The 20,118-nt window shown below is 41.9% G+C and overlaps 3 protein-coding genes across 4 annotated transcripts; 1 reads left to right on the forward strand and 2 right to left on the reverse strand.

Moving 5' to 3' along the window:
- Positions 1-370: 370 nt before the first annotated feature.
- apooa (apolipoprotein O, a) lies at positions 371-7,198 on the forward strand. 2 transcript variants are annotated; one of them, XM_028983277.1, is made up of 10 exons: positions 372-679; positions 1,762-1,866; positions 2,135-2,254; positions 3,066-3,098; positions 4,041-4,095; positions 5,016-5,111; positions 5,249-5,340; positions 6,339-6,425; positions 6,514-6,570; positions 6,981-7,198. In XM_028983277.1, exons 1-9 carry the CDS (start codon positions 671-673, stop codon positions 6,559-6,561), a joined length of 645 nt encoding a protein of 214 aa, XP_028839110.1. In that variant the 5' UTR covers positions 372-670; the 3' UTR covers positions 6,562-6,570; positions 6,981-7,198. The 2 variants fall into 2 exon arrangements, with proteins under 2 accessions (XP_028839111.1, XP_028839110.1); XM_028983278.1 differs by lacking the exon at positions 3,066-3,098 and having other exon boundaries at positions 371-679.
- A 430-nt stretch (positions 7,199-7,628) lies between these two features.
- Positions 7,629-13,559, reverse strand: LOC114792139 (uncharacterized). The gene is made up of 12 exons (XM_028983023.1): positions 13,312-13,559; positions 13,133-13,184; positions 12,964-13,047; positions 12,090-12,191; positions 11,963-12,003; positions 11,572-11,766; positions 8,613-8,684; positions 8,456-8,507; positions 8,284-8,367; positions 8,088-8,189; positions 7,953-7,993; positions 7,629-7,871 (listed from the first exon to the last, which is right to left on the reverse strand). The coding sequence occupies exons 1-12, from the start codon at positions 13,375-13,377 to the stop codon at positions 7,704-7,706; spliced, it is 1,059 nt and encodes a 352-aa protein (XP_028838856.1). The 5' UTR covers positions 13,378-13,559; the 3' UTR covers positions 7,629-7,703.
- A 1,138-nt stretch (positions 13,560-14,697) lies between these two features.
- prdx4 (peroxiredoxin 4) lies at positions 14,698-19,424 on the reverse strand. The gene is made up of 7 exons (XM_028983270.1): positions 19,164-19,424; positions 18,658-18,775; positions 18,226-18,342; positions 17,889-18,011; positions 16,887-17,017; positions 15,154-15,188; positions 14,698-14,975 (listed from the first exon to the last, which is right to left on the reverse strand). Exons 1-7 carry the CDS (start codon positions 19,375-19,377, stop codon positions 14,925-14,927), a joined length of 789 nt encoding a protein of 262 aa, XP_028839103.1. The 5' UTR covers positions 19,378-19,424; the 3' UTR covers positions 14,698-14,924.
- Positions 19,425-20,118: the final 694 nt, after the last annotated feature.

Consider the following 20,118-nt stretch of genomic DNA (forward strand, 5'->3'; position numbering starts at 1 on the left):
TCGGGTGGCAACATCGCTGCCAGCATTTCATTATTTGCAGACAAACATTAGGAGGCAACACTACTCGACCTCTCACAAGGCAAGCGTGGCAGGTATCGTAGATTAACAACTAAATCCAAAATTATTTGACAGCACATGAATATTCTGTAGATTTGAGATCGGTCTGGTCACCATCTTTACATGTAAATTTTGAGGTTCATGGATGCTGCACATGTGGGTGAAGCAGGTCAAAGGGGGGAAACAAATGAAGAAATTCCACAAGCAGGAGAAAGAAGAAATTGAAGCGATTGTCATTGTGAAACACTGCAGCACAGCACACGGTGACACAATGAAATGTGACCTCTGCTTTTATCCATCACCCTTGGTGAGCAGTGGGCGGCCATGACAGGCGCCCGGGGAGCAGTGTGTGGGGATGGTGCTTTGCTCAGTGGCACCTTGGCGGATCGGGATTCGAACCGGCAACCTTCTGATTACGCTTCCTTAACCGCTAGGCCACCACCGCCCCGACTGGTGACTGGTGCGGGCGCTTCTTTGCTGGACTTGAATCGAGAATCTCGACGACGCGTTTTCCGCAGTTGACGAGTGAGGAAAGTCCCGCCCCAAAACAGCAGGTGGCGCTGCGCCCCGTCGCGGCGCCGACACACGCGTGGAGGAAGAAGGGCCCCCGGTCATGCACAAGGTGAGGATTTCAAAAGTTTCCCTGGACCCACGCGATGATTTAACAGCGAGTTTTATTAAATCAGCCCGAGTTACGTGCCGATGATGCCGCTCTGAATAAACTAGCCCGACTGGAGTGCGGTGAACGAGTACGTGCCGGTGCGGGGGGAGAGACCGTCTGTTTGAGGACAACTTCGTTTCATCCAAGGACACTTCGAGTGACCAGCTCGTCGAGTTGCAATTATACTTCATAACGCATTCAATAAACGCCGTAAAATAATGTGTGTGTCGTATTCGGCAATGTCAGGCGGTTGAATAAAATCCTCAGCTTTCATCCCATCGGAAAATATCTCTTGTCGGTAGAACAGTTTTCTATGTTGAATTATTGAAATTTTAAAGCATGATATGAACTGCGGCTCCGCTGGTTTTATTTTACCATGACCGGTGTTTATACCACTCGTGGCCGCTGGATGGCGACTGGACACTAATCAACCAGCCCCTGCTAGTTTTTATCATTTTATTGACCATAAATGTATATATATAGAGATTGGCGATGTACAGGTATTAGTATGAACATCTTACGTTTCAGAATATTAACGCAGATTCCATATTTTAATATTTTGTCCCCAGTGCAACAGCAGATCTGCTGTTTTAAGACACTGCAGTGTGGATTGATCACTAACATCATTTCAAGTATGTTGTTAGGATTAACAGGAATATAGAGGTAATAAAGAAAGGACTGACAACTTATACAGACAACGTAGTTGGAATGGAGTGGAAAGTAACTTTGTTGGTGTTTGTAGGTTAAAATGGGGGGAGCCCATAGCATTGACTGACAGCTCTCATTCGCCCTGTTTGATCCTGTCCGTATGTTTTAAGTGTAAATGTAGTTCAAGGTTCTGTGTCTGCTCTTCCTCCTCCGATTCATTGTTTTCTTTGCTTGTAACATCCCTTATTAACTGAATCATTACAACAAGCTGATAGATCAGTGGCACTTTATTTCTACAAGTCTGATTTATCGGTATGGTGCACACGAGCCTGTCCGCTGTGGGTCCTACGTAGTGCCACGTGGTCACTATCTGTCTTGTCTGTGTCTGTCTCCAGGTGGGGTGGCTGACTGCTGTCCCTGGCACTTTGGGGCTGATGGCAGGTACAGTTTACGCCGCTGCCTCTGAGGAAAAGCCTAGTGCTGGCATGGGCGTAGATGAGGTATACACCACTGTTTAATCTTCCAGGCCTCCTGTCAAATAAATCCATCTGCCGGTGCCACGTTTACTTTACAATCACGTATCACATGCGGGTAGCACTGTACGAGGATCATTCAAATGACCCGATGTGTGATGTGTAAACGTTTAAGTAGCAGTTACGACACTCTTGGGCCGTAAATGTAAAAAGTGCATCAGTGTAAAGTCATTTTGTTCAGAAATGCTCCATGTACACAACTGAGTTGTTTTTCCTACATGATGCTCGGCTGCAGCTCTCCCTCTACACAACACCTAAGCAGAAGTTGCGCTACGTAGAGCCAGAGGCCGGGCAGCTGGAGCAGGGGGTCACAGTCGTCAGGAAGACCGCCGAGCCTTACGTGACGTGGTGTCAGGTACACAGTCCACGTGGTTTTGTCTGTACAAACTCCCCTTTCCTGTTGCTTCTTTTCAAACGTGAGGAATATTCAGTACAATTGTCCTTCTGGTAGATTGGATGCTGTTGTGCCAGGGGTGTCACAGCGTTTTGGCATTTCTTCATGCACCATGTCATTTAATGTATTTGTACAGCAAAAATGCAAATCAAGGCATTTCATCTCAGTTCCCTGTGGCTGGGAAACCTGTTTTTCCTAGCATGAATATGAATGATTGCATGCTTTCACTTCCATAAATGCATGCATCATCAAAGGTGCCATCAGGTTCCATCTGGCCCCTTGCAGGGGACAGCTTATGTTTTCTGTATATGCTTCTCAGGGGTCAGGGAATTTCTGGAATATCATGGAATTTCACTAAAGGCATTTGAGGACAGGGAAAGTCTGGGGATTTGATCAAGTTCCATGCCAAGTCATGGAATTATCAGGGAATAGCACCAAGCTGCCTATATTCAATAATAATGATGCAAATGCAGTTTTGAATTCTATAACCCCTTTTAAATTCCCATTCTACTTAGCACCCAAGTGTAATGTTGGGCATTTCTTTTGGTTTTTAAGTCTGAATTAGAGTGGGAATCCTGGTTGTATTTTATTTTGTTTGATTTATCCTTAATAAATTATTTAGACCTTGTGACTGCATGGTGCTGATGTGTCATGACCTCATAATCATGATCACTGTCATGTTATGATTTGGTTTGTCTGCTTCGATTTGGGTTGCTGATTCGGGTGCTGCTCTGCACTTCCTGCTGACCTTCTGCCCCCACCTCACACACAGCAAACAAAACAGTCGGCTGTGAATAAAGTTCAGGTACTTGCACACAAACACTCAGCCTCCCAGTGTGCTCTCGCGTCGGACACCCTTCCACAGCAGCGGTCAGATGCTGGTTGGATGTAATAGTGAGCCATCGTGCACTGTATTATGTAACCCACATTTTATCATCTGCTGATAAAGCAGTACAACTCTCAGCGGTGGTTTGGATTTTATTGAAACTGAAGGGTAAATCGAGCTGTAAAGGACAAATATGAACCTAGAAAGAATCAAGAATTCTTTTTTTATGATTTTAGTGCTCTCTAGCCTCTAACCATTTTTTTTTTTTTTTGCCTTGAGCAATAAATGCAAGAACGTGCTGATCTTATGTTTTGCAATCAGCAAAAGGGAACAGAGCTGCGCTTAAAAAGCACACAATGCATTCACTATTTAAACAGGTGCTTTACACAACGTGCTGCAGCAGTTGCTGCTTCCTGCTTCTCCCTGCACAATGTGTGCACAGAGGCCAAGATGCAAACTGCTATATTCAGGCACATAGAAAATAACCAAAACCACCAGGTTTTCTCATGAGAGGCAAATATATATAAACTATGGGTGACATAAAACCTGCATTAATTATTAGTGTCGGGATATTTAAATCTTAAGGAACAAAATTTTCCCTCATATCTGTCAATCCCCAGTCATTGTTTAACTTGTCCAGAAGTTGTATTCGTAACTATGTTCCACATAGAGGACACGTACAGCCCTCACCCACCTCAGTCTACGTTCCCTATTGACGTTTATGGCTTTTTGGCAAAGGACTATTCTGCTCTGCTGGTTATTGTTTAAACTTGACACTGGAGCAAATATGGGTCATAAATATCAATAAACCTTGAACTGTCTGAGTCCTTACAATGCCAGACTGGCACTGAAGGGCATTAAACAGTACTTCACAGACTGATATCAGTGTCTCGTCAATTTCCTACTTCTTTTCCTCCACAGGGTGCGTTTGGAACACTGAAGCCTAAAGTAGACCATACCGTCCAGTTTGGAAAAGGTGACACATCTGCGTTTTCTTTATACTTGCACTCTGTATACTCAATATAATATGTACCGTAATTACAAACATCTTGACAAACTGTACATTTTGCAGCCCGATTCTCATTTTGTTGTCAGTCGGACCATGAATACAGATTGAAGTTCTTCTAAAACGAAGTACGGATTGTACGATTACAGTACAGGCCAAAACTTTGGACGCACCTTCTCATTCAATATGTTTTCTTTATTTTCATGACTATTTACGTTGGTAGATTCTCACTGAAGCATCAAAACTATGAATGAACACATGTGGAGTTATGTACTTAACAAAAAGTGGAGACCTGGTTTCCACAGTCACCGGACCTGAACCCAGTCGAGATGGTTTGGGGTGAGCTGGACCACAGAGTGAAAGCAAAGGGGTCAACAAGTGCTAAACACCTCTGGGAACTCCTTCAAGACTGTTGGAAAAAAGCAGAAATCAGAGCAAAGGGCGGCTATTTTGAAGAAACTAGAATATAAAACATGTTTTCAGTTATTTCACCTTTTTGTGTTAAGTACATAACTCCATATGTGTTCATTCATAGTTTTGATGCCTTCAGTGAGATGAAAATGAAAAGAAAACACATTGAATGATAAGGTGTGTTCCAACTTTTGGCCTGTACTATATATTTTCATATTTTTTTACAAAAAAATTGCATGTTGCTGTATAGCAGTGTGTGCTGTTTTTCTGTTTCATTAAACATGGATGTAAAATTTCTTCCAATCTTGACCATAAGCAGACAAAAATCAAATGGGCTTAATTAGCATAAAACATTATATCATATGATTGATCTGATAAGTGAGATGTCCTGAGGTAACCTCAATGTCCTCAGGTCCAAAGGCAATGTTAGGGTAATTTTGAAGCTTTAATTGATTGGGTTGATGCATGTTCTGCCTCAGATAGCTTTGAGTACCTGAAGAACCCTCCATCTGAGTTCTTCCCTCGGGCGGGGATCATCGGATTTGCTGGCGCCTTGGGACTGTTCTTGGCTAGAGGTACTGTGGAACGGTGGGATTGGGGGGCTTGAATGTTTTGCTTTGTACAACAGATTTTTGAGTTTAAGCAGTCCTCTGAACTTGAATTCTGTCACACAAGAAAGTGTATGACTGAGCTTCGTCATTTCCCCCTGTAGGCTCGCGACTGAAGAGACTGATCTATCCCACTGGCTTGATGGCTCTGGGCGCATCTCTGTACTACCCTCAGCAGGCAGCCGAGATTGCCAAGGTGCACTTTTCAATCAGTCCGTCCATCTGTAATGTGCGTTTCACAGTGTATATTGGCTCAACATACCTGATCAGGCCCTTAATGAACAGACCAGATTTGACAAAACACCCTGAGTGAAAAAAAAAACAGAGGAAACAAGACTCAGAAAAGAAGAACCCATCCTTCTCTGGTTTGTACCGGATGACTCTGGGTGGCTTTTGTCAGGTTTTAGGGTACTGTTAACTACTTCAATCCAGGTATTCCCAGAATAAAATAGTTAATGCAGTAATCCAGTTTTTGTGTCAGCCTAGTAGAAAGTAGTGTGGCTAGTAGATGTACTAGTAACACGTAGATTCACACGGTAATATGTAGTTCACTTGATTAATCCAATGGTGAGAGTTCCAAGCCGTTTTTTTAGCTTAGCCTCACTCCGGAGATATTTGTCTGTATTTGTGTTCTTGTATCAGCCAGATACTCAAGCTCATTAAATGTTGATAAATGTGTATTTAATTTTATGTTCTTAACAAGGAAGAATGCTTAGAACGAATCTTTTTTTTATTTACATAAAACAAATGAAACTAAAACAGACAAATATTGATTATTGAATCAAGTTTGTGCATAATATTATATTTATTTTGGATTTATAATATTTTCTATTGGAAATGTATCTATTTTTTGCAAGCAGACGTGTGTGAGATCATGTCTGTTTTCCACTTCCCCTCTCACCACCAACTTTTGACCAAAAGAGAACCTCTCAGTGGGAGGCTTTCCTCCTCATCATCATCATCATCGTCCCCATTGCTTCACATGTCCTCGCCAAATATAACACAGTTCACTCCCATAATCATTCTGTCAGCAGTTCTGGACATTTTGAACCAGTCCGGTGAGGGACATGTCCTGTGAGATCGTTGCTTGCATTTGTTCCCAATAACTTGGAGTGTCTTCCACTAAATCTCCTGCAACATTTAACAATTTATTTACCACTAATATTTTTTTTATCCTGTCTTCTTCGTTCTCAGAGCGCCGGTGACGGTGTATATGACTGGACACTACAGGCCTATGTTGCTGTGGAGAAGCTGTGGAAAGACAAGCCCTCCCAGAAGCAGGTAAGAGCGGGTTGGCCGTTTATCTCAGGCCATAAGTAACTGAACGTCAACAGTCCTGCTGATCTGTGCTTGTGCTTTTTTTTTCCAGGCAGGGGGCACTTCAGAGAAGAGCACTAGCGGAGAGTCCAAAGCCTGACCTTGACAGGTACTGGGAACTCACGTGTCCCTTTATCTTCTGTCCCTAATGTCTCTGTGTCTACAACAGAGGTTTTTGAACATGTAAATCTTCTCTGAGTTGTCACCCTTCCTACACAGCATGTAAAGGTGTGTTATATAGATTTTTCAGAATGAAACATTGAAACAATAGGGTGGTAGTAGCCTAGTGGGTAACACACTCGCCTATGAACCAGAAGACCCAGGTTCAAACCCCACTTACTACCATTGTGTCCCTGAGCAAGACACTTAACCCTTAGTGTCTCCAGGGGGGACTGTCCCTGTAAATACTGATTGTAAGTCGCTCTGGATAAGGGCGTCTGATAAATGCTGTAAATGTAGGTAAATGTAATGTATGGGTCAAGTGGAAGATGAGGGTTGATGCTGTGCTCCTTCCTCCAGGTCTGTGGTCTGCTTGACTGTGCTGAATTGAAGGTGGAAAGGGTTTCTTGCATTTTCATCTTTATTTCTTATTTATGTTTGCTGTTTGACCCCAAGACTTGCTTTTGCACTAGCCATGCCCGTCATCATTACCTGGACTATCAGGATTTTAACTTGAAATACGATCACACTGGCTTTGAAATGTATATATTGGAAATAAAAAATATATATTCCAGTTATCTCGGTGTTGTTGCCAATTCTGTTATCATGAGAGGAAGTCCATAAAGAACAGAATCACTTACAAGTGTCCTCAACACAACCACGAGGAAGTGAGCGATTAGACTCTGACCTTGGTAAACTACAGAGGGGGGGGCTCACGCGAACCAGTTGGTTCCTGTCTGCTGAGAGATGGTGTAAGCCTGCTCATGTGACATCCATCATCCTTGCACAGACAGGAGGAAGGAAAGGACCTCTCCGTGCAGTACATTACAGAAATTTACACCACATTATTGAGTTGTGGAGCTCCTCTTCAAAATTACACAAACTGTTAATTGCTTTCTTTGTTCAAATGAAGTGAGAATATTAAATATGATTAAATATATAATATTCAGAGTGTAGCTAAAGATAAAAACATTTCCCAAAAATGTTCCAAAACAAGAGTGCAATGAGTCAAGTGAATGTATTTTATTTGTGTGTATTTGAATTGACCCTTGCCGCCAGGCCCACAATTCTCAGCCGTTCTCTCTACTTGGCAGACATCTTCTGCAAGTACTGCTTATCGATCTCAAAGAGCCGCCAGCCCTCCTCCAAGGAAAGGTCGGAGGCTCCCCGCCGCTTGTAGAACTCGATGGAAGCCTTGTTCCACTCCGCCACAATGAAGTGCATGCTGCTGCAGCGAGTCTTCAGCGCGGTCTAGGGACGCAAGGAACATTTTAATGAATAATTGCAGCCTTTAGAAGCCGGAGATTTTGGTCATGTGAAAAGGACACTCACTTCACTAAGTAGCTTGAAGATGTCAGATCCAATGCCATAACCTGAACCAAGGGGGGGACTACAGTGTTAGTGCCCGGATTTGGGAACATTTAATGGGATGGACATAGATGGATTTTTTTTGTGACAAAGCTGTACCTCTAAACTCTTTCATGACATAGAAGTCTTCAAGGTACAGCAGCTTCCCGATCCAGGGATCGTACGTGAAGTAGTACATGGCAAAGCCTACTACAGTATAACCTGCGCACAGAAAGCAAAGGGTTTCAGTGAACAGATGGAGGGCAGACAAGGCACCCACGACACAGTGGAGGGGTGAGAAAGTCACGTGACCGACCCTCTGCGCTCTGCTGCTCTGCTGGGACTTCCGCGATGACGCAGTGGTAGAACGGATGATCTCCGAAACCGTCCTCGAGCAGCTCTGTAAACATGGTGGTGACGTCATTAGGCCGCGTCACTCGAGCCGACTCAAAGCGTCAACGTCGACTTAACGTCAAAGCGTACTCTACCTTTCTCGGTCAGAACAACCTGTTCCTCCATTTCCTCGAATTTTGCAAGTTCCTGGACATAAAGTACAACCATCTAGTTAAAATACAACCGATAAATACGTCACTGTACTGTCTAATCTTACTCATACACAACTAAAACAAAAGTAGAAAAACCCACCTTTATGAGTCGCAATATGTCTGACACATCCTTGGGTTCGGCTTTCCGTAATATATACTTGGCCATTTTCTTCTTTTACTCTTTTTCCCTTTTCTCACTAGTCCTCGGTATGTGAAGAGAAGTAAGATTTGTTTCTTCATTCGGTTCCCAGGGGGTTACCCTCAGAAGTCAGTCTGGGATCCTGACCCTTCTATGAAGAGATCACATGCAGGCTTCGTTCGCTGGACGCGCTCGTCTCCTGCCTTCCGCCCAGACCGTTATATAGCGACGCGGTCCCCGCATCAGCAGGTGTCGCAACTACCGGAAACGCCTCAGTGAAGCGATGACCATATAGGGAGATGGCCGTGACGTCACCGCCCGGTAGGACGGGCGAGGGAGGGTTCGTGAATACACACATGAATAAACATGAGTCATTCAAAGTTTCATTATCGTTTTGTACAAAAGGCTTGGTTCATATGGTAATGAAATGTGTGGGCAGCTTCTCCAACCTCCTGGACATGGAATCTACACATTATTATTCTAAGAATGGAGCATTTTTAGGTCTTGCGATCTTGAAACAAGGTAGACTTGTACGTAAATAAAGATTTGTACGTGAATAATTTGGACTAAATAAATGGTTTATATGTTTTTTTTCTAGTGCCTTTAAAAGAGTATATTTGGGGCAAACCTTTCAAGACAAAGCGGACATGAAATTCTCTACTCTTCTGGGTTAAAATAATGGGTGAAAATATAACCACTGTAGTTCCACTTTTAAGGTTAAGGCCTAAAATAGACATATCACGACTGAACATCAGGAACATTCTGAGCAGGATCAGGACAAGTATACTACTCAATAGCTTATCAAATTCCAGCATGCTCATATAGAGAATTCTTTGTTAAAATGACCTCAGATGGTAATACATGATATCCTTTTACTAATACACTGTACAGACACCAAAAGATCCCAAATAACAGCGGAAATAACATGAACAAAGATGAGGAAATTTTATAAATCATCTCTTTTTGTCCATGTAAGTTTGTCCATTATCTGCAATTTAACACATTCAACGAAGAGCCTCATGGATTATAAATAAAGTGTAAATCGTTTAAAATGGGTCTACAATTTTAAATGAAATCCCACTTCTGTTTTTGACAATGACCTTAAACTCAAGCCTTTGTGCCATGGCAGAACCCGCATAAAAGTTATGCAAATCTGAGGATCACCTGATAACATTGTACCTTGAACTCAGTCTTTGTGCTGCTGATTCGCACTGGGCAAGTCAAGATTCTGAAGAATAGGAATACTGACCCTTTATACAAGAAGGGCAGCTCTTCCTTTTCTGTTTAAATAAAGGTACAGTTTATGTGTCCAATCCCTAGTGACAAAATCTTATCACATATTCAGTCTATGTTAGTAAGCTATGGTTGATTCATTTTTTTTCTTGAAATTCTGCTTAAAGCATACCACATTGCAATGTTTTGGTCCAACAAAGTGCTTGTGTGAGTGTGTGAGTCTCACAAAGTTGAGCAACTGGCTCCTGGCCAAACATTCACAGACCAGTTTTACTTCACTATTAGCACTGAGATAAAGAACTCTGATATTAAGAGCACGGCACTCATCACAGGCCCTGCTTAAAAAAAATCAGAAAGCAAAAAATTGTACAAAATTGTACATGGCATATTAAGGACATGAAGGACTGTGACTCCAGCCTTAGAAACCTTATTTCTTTCTCAACCATTATAATTTTCTGTTTGACCTGTGACCTGACCATCACACGGCTTTGCTTTTTATCTACCATCTGAGGTCTACAATTTTAGATCAACGGAACAGTGTGTGAGTGTGTGTGGGTGCCTGTGTGTGCACACACCTGTGTCCTAGTGTTCAAATGGGTAGATGAAGATTAGCAATGTGACTCACGCTGACTTCCAGGATGTATTGAAGTCCGGTTTCTATTCATGGTTCACTTCCAGCAGTTCAACAAGCACAATGTTCACATCAGCTGCCTTTCATCCACCGGCATTGGGAAAATAACTTCAACTCAAGATCAGCTCATTTAAAGTGAGTTTATAGTGAGGGTTTTAACTGCTTACTATATTGTGCTTCACAGTTAAATCTAGATACAAGCTCACCAGCCCAGAGTTTTATTCAGGTTCAAATGTCCCTGAGAGATTTGGTACTCCTGACTATGTAAACATTCCCGTGTTCCCAAACAGTTCACTAATGTTACTGTTTTCCAGGGGGTCCGGCCAAGGAAAGGCTGAGGAAAGAGGCTTTTTTAAGCTTCAAATGACATCACCCTCCAGTAATGTCTTTATCGTGCAGTGGTTCGGAAAACAGCTCGCTCTTCTGCACTTCCTTAGAATAATAGATTTAAGTTCCCACTTGAATTTTCCCATGGTTTTAAAAGACACGTCTCCTGCTAATACTGATTCTGAACCTGCCATTCACTCATCCCTCAATGTGCTGCTTACATTCTAACCACCTAGATTTGTACTGAATTTGCATTGCATTTAAGTGATTATCAGTCTGTTGTTTACTGGATTTGTAATAATATGTTGATTCAATCTATGAGTAATGCTGCACAATTTCACTGTGCAATGTAATATAATATAATATATACTTTATTCTATGTATTCCTCATTTTATTTACTCTGTATATTACATGTATATACAATTCGGCATTATTTTGTACATTACAAACCACTGCAGTGATTATTTCACTACATGTTGTGCTACATACGATGGTGTAAGTGACAAGTAATAAATTGGAATCCGGTTTTGAAATAAGTGAAGGAAAACACATGCTCATCAGTGGTTTGTGCATTTGCTTGTTGTTTACTAAAATATAGTGACTCCACATAATACAGCAATTAAAGTCATTTCAGTGGTGAGGGTTGTAGTATGAAAAAAAACAGTACACAGATATACAGATTAATCACTGACAGGACAACACATGGTTGGATGTACATTTTGTGCTTAGTATTTCCCACCCAGGGATGGTTGTGGTACCCCAGACATCATGCTCAGCAACGACTCCTTGTTGATCTTGAAGAGCCGCCAGCCCTCCTCCAAGGACAGATCGGAGGCTCCCCGGCGCTTGTAGAACTCGATGGAGGGCGTGTTCCCCTCCGCCACGATGAAGTGCATGCTGCTGCAACGAGTCTTCAAAGCTGTCTGAGGGCAGAAAGGAAAAAGTATATTGGCACAACATGTGACCCATAAAAGATGCTATAAAATGGATAGATTATTAACTGTGGCTAAATCATTAATATGTTGAAAGGAAACAAGAGACAGACTAAGTCAATAATTGCAATAGAAATGTCTGCAATATTAATATTATATTTAAAATTACAGCTACTGAAGTACTTACAAAGCTGAGTTTCTTCAAGATTTCTGAGCCAATTCCATAACCTGACAGAAAATGGATGAATTCCCAGTGAGGTTTGCAGCTGAATAGTTTTGAGTTCAAATCTGCTCTCACAGATCTATAGTCCTACCTCTGAACTCCTTCATGACATAGAAGTCTTCTAGATACAGCAACTTTCCGATCCAGGGGTCATACGTGAAGTAGTACATGGCAAAACCAACAATCACATAACCTAGGAAGAGAGTCCACTGTTAACCAGCATGCACAAAAAAAAAATAATCCAAACAAATAAGAAAGTGGAACACAGAGATTTTTAACTTAAATCCACTGGGTTCGATATGTTCACTGAATGCACCTATCACATAGAGAACATAGAAAGGTGTTACACTGGGGTTGTTATCATCCAGTATTACCTTTCAGTCTTACCTGCAGTGCTAGGGTCACGTTTGTTACATTGCAACATCTTTCAGTTACCTCCCCGCCCACCCATGTACACGCCACTGGCAGTGTACACGGCGAAGCAAGAGACTGTAACCTGAAGACGATAAATTGCAGAGGGGTGTTTGAAGGTTTCAATAATAAAAAAAATGTCATCAGAGAAATGACACTAAATGTAACTTATGTGCATGTATTTCACTGTATCATTCGCGATTTGGTAAAACGGCTGGCCCTGTGTTGCAAGTGTTTTAGTGGCCAGTGAAGACACACACATACAAATGCATTATTATTACTGCAACATGTGACAGGAGCAGTCACTGGCACAACCAGATCGCGCACAATACCTAATGTCATTTGGGATGTACATTTGATCACATTCAAGGCTTATCTTGGACATTTTAAAAATGGAAAGGTGTTGGGAAGCTAGAGTTCACTAAATGAAGATCAGTGAAAGCTTGAACATGTCAAAATTGTTCCTTTATGATGTGGACTCATTTAGCGACAAGCATGCTGCAGGTGAAGCACACAGTGCCAGTGACTGTGTGACTGCAGGAGACCCAGCTCACCCTCCGCACTCTGCTGCTCCTCAGGGACCTCTGCCACGATGCAGTGGTAGAATGGATGGTCTCCGAAGCCGTCCTCCAGCAAATCTGCAAACGTGGTCCATCAATCGTTTACAGATAGAAAGGTGCATAGTGAGAGTTACACATGCATTGTGTGCACACATGGGTTCACCTTTCTCAGTTAACATAACTTGATCTTCCATTTCTTCATATTTGGCCAGGTCCTGAAAAATATATGTTTACATATTTAGGTAACATAATCCCAAATGTTATATTATATAAAAGGCTTACAGTTAGCTAGGGCTGTTCCTTAATGTTATGAACTTGCCCCACATTCATAACCCATCCTACCTTTATGAGTCGCAGTATGTCAGACACATCTGTGGGTTCGGCTTTCCGTAATATGTAATTGGCCATTTTCTTCTTTTACTTTTCTTCCCTTTGCTTAGTAAACCTTTGTATGTGAAGTGAAGCAAAATCTGTTTCTTCATTCGCCTCCCGGGAGGTTCCCTCAGCAGTCAGTCGGGGATCCTGACCCTTGAGATGAAAAGCGCATCTGTTGTTGGTGGCTCCAGGCGGCAGCTTCGGTAGGAACACTGCAGTGTCCGCCTGTATTTATTGGCTATTATGGGGGCTGGACAAAAACACACAGCCCTGAGCACCACTTAGGGCTTAGAGTTCAACTGTCTGGTTGATGTTTAAGAAAAAGGTTGTTTTGAGGCTGAAGGTTCCAACACCTTTATGGGTGCAGGTTCCATCAAGTTTATAGGTGCAACTGCTGACATGTAGTTTAGGTCCCAGGATGGGCAGTGCAAGAACACAAGACAAAATAATAACTGGAACATCAAAGTGGCAAATAGTTAAAATATATGAAGCCAAGAATTCAAACCAATTATTCCAGGCAGAATTTATTTTTGACAACATTGCATTTTGTTATGTTCTCCAAATAGTTAGTTTATTTTCCAAATAGATATTTTTAGCATTTTTTTTCCACAAAAGAACAAATGTCGTCATTGTGTGAGTTTCCAAGAACAAATTATTTTTTAAAAAAGAAACCAGTTAAGAATATTATCAGTTGGCCTGTGGAAATTCACCACACCCATCCATGTCCAGTGAACTGTCCTCCCAGCTCAAGTCAAATGTGTCAGCACTGGCCTAATTATAGTTGCCTAATTAGACCAAAGCAACTATAATTCCATATAAACACTTACACACTTAAGAAAACGTCTACTACCGAATCTTCCTTACTGAAAAAAATTTATATATACACACACACACACACACACACACACATGTTGCTGTAAAAACAGCAGTCTTAAATGAACTGAGCACACATAGGCCATCTGGCTGTATCCTGGAAACTCTTCCATGTTTACATTCATAAGCCTTCTGTGAGCAAGTCCTTCGAATCTTCTTGACAACACACAGCACTCAGTATTCCACACACACCAATCTGCTGTGACCTCCAGTATATCTCTGTAACTCAGTAATGTGACTCGGTTTTAAAGTGGTTGTTTGTTCTCCATGGTTACTTGGTCAGTAAAGCTGATCTTTGTGTGAGTTACATAATTCCCTGTAGTAGCATCAAAAGTACACAGGAAACTGGCATTTATAAAAAAAATAAAATAAAAAAAAATTATATATATATATATATATATATTAACATTAGGAGCACATGATGCTGAATACTGTTAAGTGTAGTTTGTTCATATTTTAACTGTCTCCAAACACTTCAAGCATACTAATTCTGGGTCTGAATAATGTTCAACTTAGAAAAAACTGTGAACAGTGCCTCCTAGTGTCACAGAAATGTTCACTAACAAATGCAGTCCTCTTCTTTCTGCCATAGTAAAATATTACAAACACAGTTTTTTTTTTTTATCAAAACCCAGGATTTATTATGTTTTTTCAAACCGATCATTCATGCTTCAACTTGACCATTACACAACATTGTGGTCTGAACATCAGTTCAGTTTGTCGAAGTACTTGAGCTTGCCAGATGGATCAGGTATAATCTGCAAGAAAAATTCATAACTTCATCTTAAATTCAAAGTATGGAATTTGCACATAAACTGAAAAGACTAATACAGGCATTTACATGAATTACACACATTACACAGAAACCCTTAGATGATTTATGTCAGCCACTAGTAAGTATTAAGTTTAATAAAGACAAAGATTTGTAGCAATCACCGTATCACTTCCAGGTTTCCATCCTGCTGGACACACTGTGGAAAAATGTAACACAAATCACAACAGAGTATGCACCACGTACACTGACATAAAACCAGTCCATGGCCAATAATCTCCCTTTTCTAAATGACAAATGTCTTTATGATGTCACATTTAAATCCCAATTACATTCAAATCCCATAAACAGTCATGTTTTTTTCTCATTAAGGGCAAAGGGACATCAACTTGAGTAACACAACAGTAAAATGATGCCACCATTCAAATACATTGGGGAGAAGTTAATTATAAAACATCCAAAAAACGAAAAACAGTATATAAAAGTTTTGAATGTCATTGAGTCAAAGAAGTACACTGCTCAAAAACTAAAGGGAACACTTTACATAGTTGAATGTGCGGACAACAAAACCACACAAAATTATGAATGAAAAGTTTGATGTAATGTCCTTAACCCTTCTGCCCTCTTCAGGAATTTTGGTAAATGTTTTCTTGGTTTTTTTTTAATTTGGCGATCATTTTGGCTGTTAAAGCTTGTGGCATGACTTTCTTTAGGAAATCTTATTTTTAGCCAAATCTTTTGAAATCCTTTAGAAAAAGAAAAAACATTCAATTATTTTCAGGATTGTAGTCCCTTAAATGAGAGTTTAATAATTTGAAATCACTGATTATTTATTAAAAAAAAACAAAAAAACAATTAAACAATAAATATTTTCCACATAATAAATAGATGAGGCAACGGTTATAATTCGAGTCTTGTCAAATTGATTTGATTTCATTAGTAATTTTTTGTGTATAAATGTCAAATGTATATGCACCATCTGCCATAAAATTCATAAAAATCAAACATTTTTTGAGTCAAAAAGAGGCTCAGTAGTGCGTATGACCTCCCTACAAGGCCTGGGCATGCTCCTGATGAGGTGGCGGATTTGCCAGAGAACACAAAGATTTGCCAATGCCAAACATTCTGCACAGTGTTGTGCTGTAAGCATGACCCCCACCTGTTGACGTTGGGCCTTCATAGCAGCCTCATGGAGTCTGTTTCTTACTGTTTGAGCAGACACATGCTCATTTGTGGCCTGCTGGAGGTAATTTTGCAGGGTTCTGTCAGTGCTCCTCCTGTTCCTCCTTGCACAAAAGATGGAGGTATCGGTCCTGCTGCTGGGTTGTTGCCCTCCTACGGCCTCCTCCACATCTCCTGGTAGCGCTTTAATGCTCTGGACACTACATTGATAGATTCAGCAAACCTTCTCGCCACAGCTCACATTGATGTTCCATCCTGGATGAGCTGCACTACCTGAGCCACTTGTGTGGGTTGTAGACTCCATCTCATGCTACCACTAGAGTGACAACGCCACCAGCATTCAGAAGTGACCAAAATATCAGCAAGAAAGCTGAGAACTGAGAAGTGGTCTGTGGTCCCCACCTGCAGAACCACGCCTTTATTGGGGACATCTTGCTAATTGCCTATAATTTCTTGCTTTTGTATATTGCATTTGCACAACAGCTTGTGAAATTGATTGTCAGCCAGTGTTGTGTCCTAAGTGGACAGTTTGATTTCACAGAAGTGTGATTGACTTGGAGTCACAATGTGTTGTTAAACAGTTCCCTTTATTTTTTTGAGCAGCATATTTGATCTCAAAGCAAAAAGCAACTCTTACTACTTGGTAGAAGAACCCTTGTTGGCAAGCAGAGCGATAGGACGTGTGTGTGTGTGTGTGTGTGTGTGTGTGTCTCACCTTCCCCATGCTTGTCTGTGTACTGGAAGGCCTGCACCAGTCGGAGAGTCTCATCCACTGAGCGGCCAACAGGCAGGTCATTCATTGTAATCTGCCTCAAGACCCCTTTATTATCGATGATGAAAAGGCCTCTGGAAAACACAACACATCCCTCATCTCTCCTCATATTTAACACGTAGTCTGGCTTGTGGTATTTACTAAAGGAATGAAATACATTGTTATGGAACTGTTAATGTGGAACACTCCACACTCAATCAAAGAATCCATAATCATATCAATGACAATACTATAAAACATATACTTAAATATACATATACACGTACATACACACACACCTCAATCAATGCATCGCAATGCAGATGTGGACTATTCTACATCAATGAAGTGCAGATATCATAATGACCATAATGATATATCATAATGATGTTGCAAAAAGAACGCCCTCTGAACGACATACGTGTTTTTGCAGTGCTTTATAGCTGCGTTCGATTAGCATTTCACTGCCGTTCACTTGACCCTGCTCAACGCTTATCAGGATTTTGTCAGAAACGATGCATGCAACATTTATAGTCATCCAAACACACAGCAGACCGAAGGCTGGTGCTGAATGCCCATGTGGATTCCTTGATTTACTCAATGGGCAGAAAAACGGTCGGAATTCTGTCCACGTTCACCTGACACCACAAAATCGCCTTGTTCAGATGTCCATGTGAACGAGACCTGAACGCTCACTGACTTATTGGAAAATATAATGTGAAGTAATATAAGCAATGTAAATGGTGGCCTAGTTGGTAAGAAAATGAACTTGTAATTGGAAGGTTGCGGGTTCAAACCCTGAACTGCAAAGGTGCCACTGAGGTCCCCTTTATCAAGGTTCCGTCCCCCTCCGGGTACCTCTCATGGTCACCAAGTCTTGACGGGCACCATTACAGTCTAAGTTTCTGGGTAAAACTGGTCACTATTAAACAAACATATTAAATTGTTAATAGATTGGACTTCTACCTGAGTGTGTGGCCCTGGTCCTCCAGGTACACCCCATAATCCTTAGCAATTTGATGTGTGAGGTCAGATAGCAAAGGGATCTTCATAGGTCCCAGTCCGCCCTGTTTTCTAGGGGTGTTGATCCTGTTGACAACAGGCGGTAAAAAGTTTATCCAGTGATGCAGTATCCTTCTGTTCCTAATACATCACCATTCCATATCAGTATGGATATCAGCATGAAGTTTTCTTGTACCATAAATGCTGTACTCACAACAGAACAGTTCCTAAGACACACAGAGGAGAAAAAACAAACTCCACTTGTAAATTTGTTCAGACCAGTGAAAGAGCAGGGGTTTACCAGGCCAAGTGGGTGAACTGTGAATCAACAGAACAGGCGACCACCTCGGCGTTGATGGCCTGGAACTCGTGGACACGGTCGCTGAATGCAATGATCTCCGTGGGACAGACAAAAGTACTACGTGGACAACAGAATTACAGATATTACATTGACTAATTAACAGTTGCACACCTCGTTACACCATCGTCTCATTTACATTTAAGGCATTTGGCAGATGCCCTTATCCGGAGCGACTTACAACGTGCTTTCAAGTTACCATCGATGAAGTGATCAATTCCGGTTCATAAGGACCCCCAACTATGAATACAATCTTTTATTCACTCTGTTGTAGATTCTGTACACATGTCACACTGTACATTGTCACGTCACACGCCTTTCGGTTATTCTGTGGTGTTAGATATTACATTGTAAAGTGCATTATCTTTAACTCACAAGTCAAGAGGGTAGAAAAAGAAGACCAGGTATTTTCCTTTGAAGTCCGACAGCTTCAGCTCCTTAAACTCGCCGTTGATGACTGCAGTGCCCTCCCAGTGGGGCGCCGGCTTGGAAACTGCAATTGGTCAAATACAGTATGAGCCACGCGTGCCATAATGACTGTGAAACGGCGATGAATAACGTGCGCGTTTTATCAACAGAACCACTCCCGCTTTCAGAATTCAGGGCCTGGCTTTGTCATTTTTAAAATGACTCACATTCTCCGTTTCAAGTTGACTACACGGACATAGTTTGAGTACACAGATATTTTTTTCTAGAATATTGGCATAAGAAATGTAGCCACCATGCTAACCCATTCACAGCTGGCACCATATGGACTGCACCCGTACCCGTACCCGTACGCGTACCCGTACCGCGGCCATATCCAAACCGCTACCGGCAATGTTTGGCAGAAGAAACTGGACGTTTGCACGCGTGGGACAAGTGCGACATGTTCCACTCACTCTTGGCTTTGCTGAGGTGCAGGGAATGGTCGGAGACGGGCACGCGGAACGCCTCTCCCGGGTAGACGTGTCCTCCTGCGTAGTTGTAGCACTCCCGCTCCTTCTTCCCGTTCGCACCGTCCTGCGCGCCCAGCACCCGCTGGGAGAGCACGCAGAGCAGGCACAGCGCGCCCAGGACGGCGGTGGGTGCCACGCCGCGCAGCTTGGCGTCCATGGTTCCTTCCTGCAGGCAGCAGCGAGGGGCGGGTTCGAGAGAGTCGGGCCCGCGCAGTGACGTGCTGCGCAGATCGCTTTCTATTCGTAAACCTTGCTCTGTGGCGAATTCCATTGAACGGATACACAAATGTACTTTGAGGTAGAAAGAAGTAATAGTCTGTTTCCCCCTATTTTCTTTTTAAACGATATCCTAAAAAGGAGTGAAATCAATGCAGCGATGCACTTGACTACATTCCACTGCAGGCAGGTGTTGCCCTACAGCAACAACTTCAACGTCTTATGTAGCCAAAACTCACATACAGTATGTCTCAATGGGCTTTGACAGGCCCTACAGTTGACACCCCCACCCTTCTGCACACAACGGGAAAAACTCCACACAAAAAAACTGTATGAGAGAGAAAAAAAGAAAGGAAGAAACCTTGGGAAGGAGTGATACCCCCTTCCAAGGTAGAGTGAGCCTGCAAATGGTGTCTGTGCAGGGTTTGTGATTGTTTGTCCAATAAGAGAAAAAGGACATTTCAAGGTGGAGAAGTCCAAAGTGTAGTCCAGTATCACTACTACTCAAAATGCCCCATCATTACTACTCAAAATGCCCCAAAAAGACCCATATTGTTACCTATATTATTAATGATCACAACGCTGCAATAACTCAATATTTTGCAGAACAGTTGTCTATGATATGAAGTACAATGTCAGTTCAGAAAAACAATATTTCATCATAAACCACTATGGTTTTCAT

This window comes from Denticeps clupeoides, chromosome 6 (assembly GCF_900700375.1).
Source record: "Denticeps clupeoides chromosome 6, fDenClu1.1, whole genome shotgun sequence".
Taxonomy (NCBI): domain Eukaryota; kingdom Metazoa; phylum Chordata; class Actinopteri; order Clupeiformes; family Denticipitidae; genus Denticeps; species Denticeps clupeoides.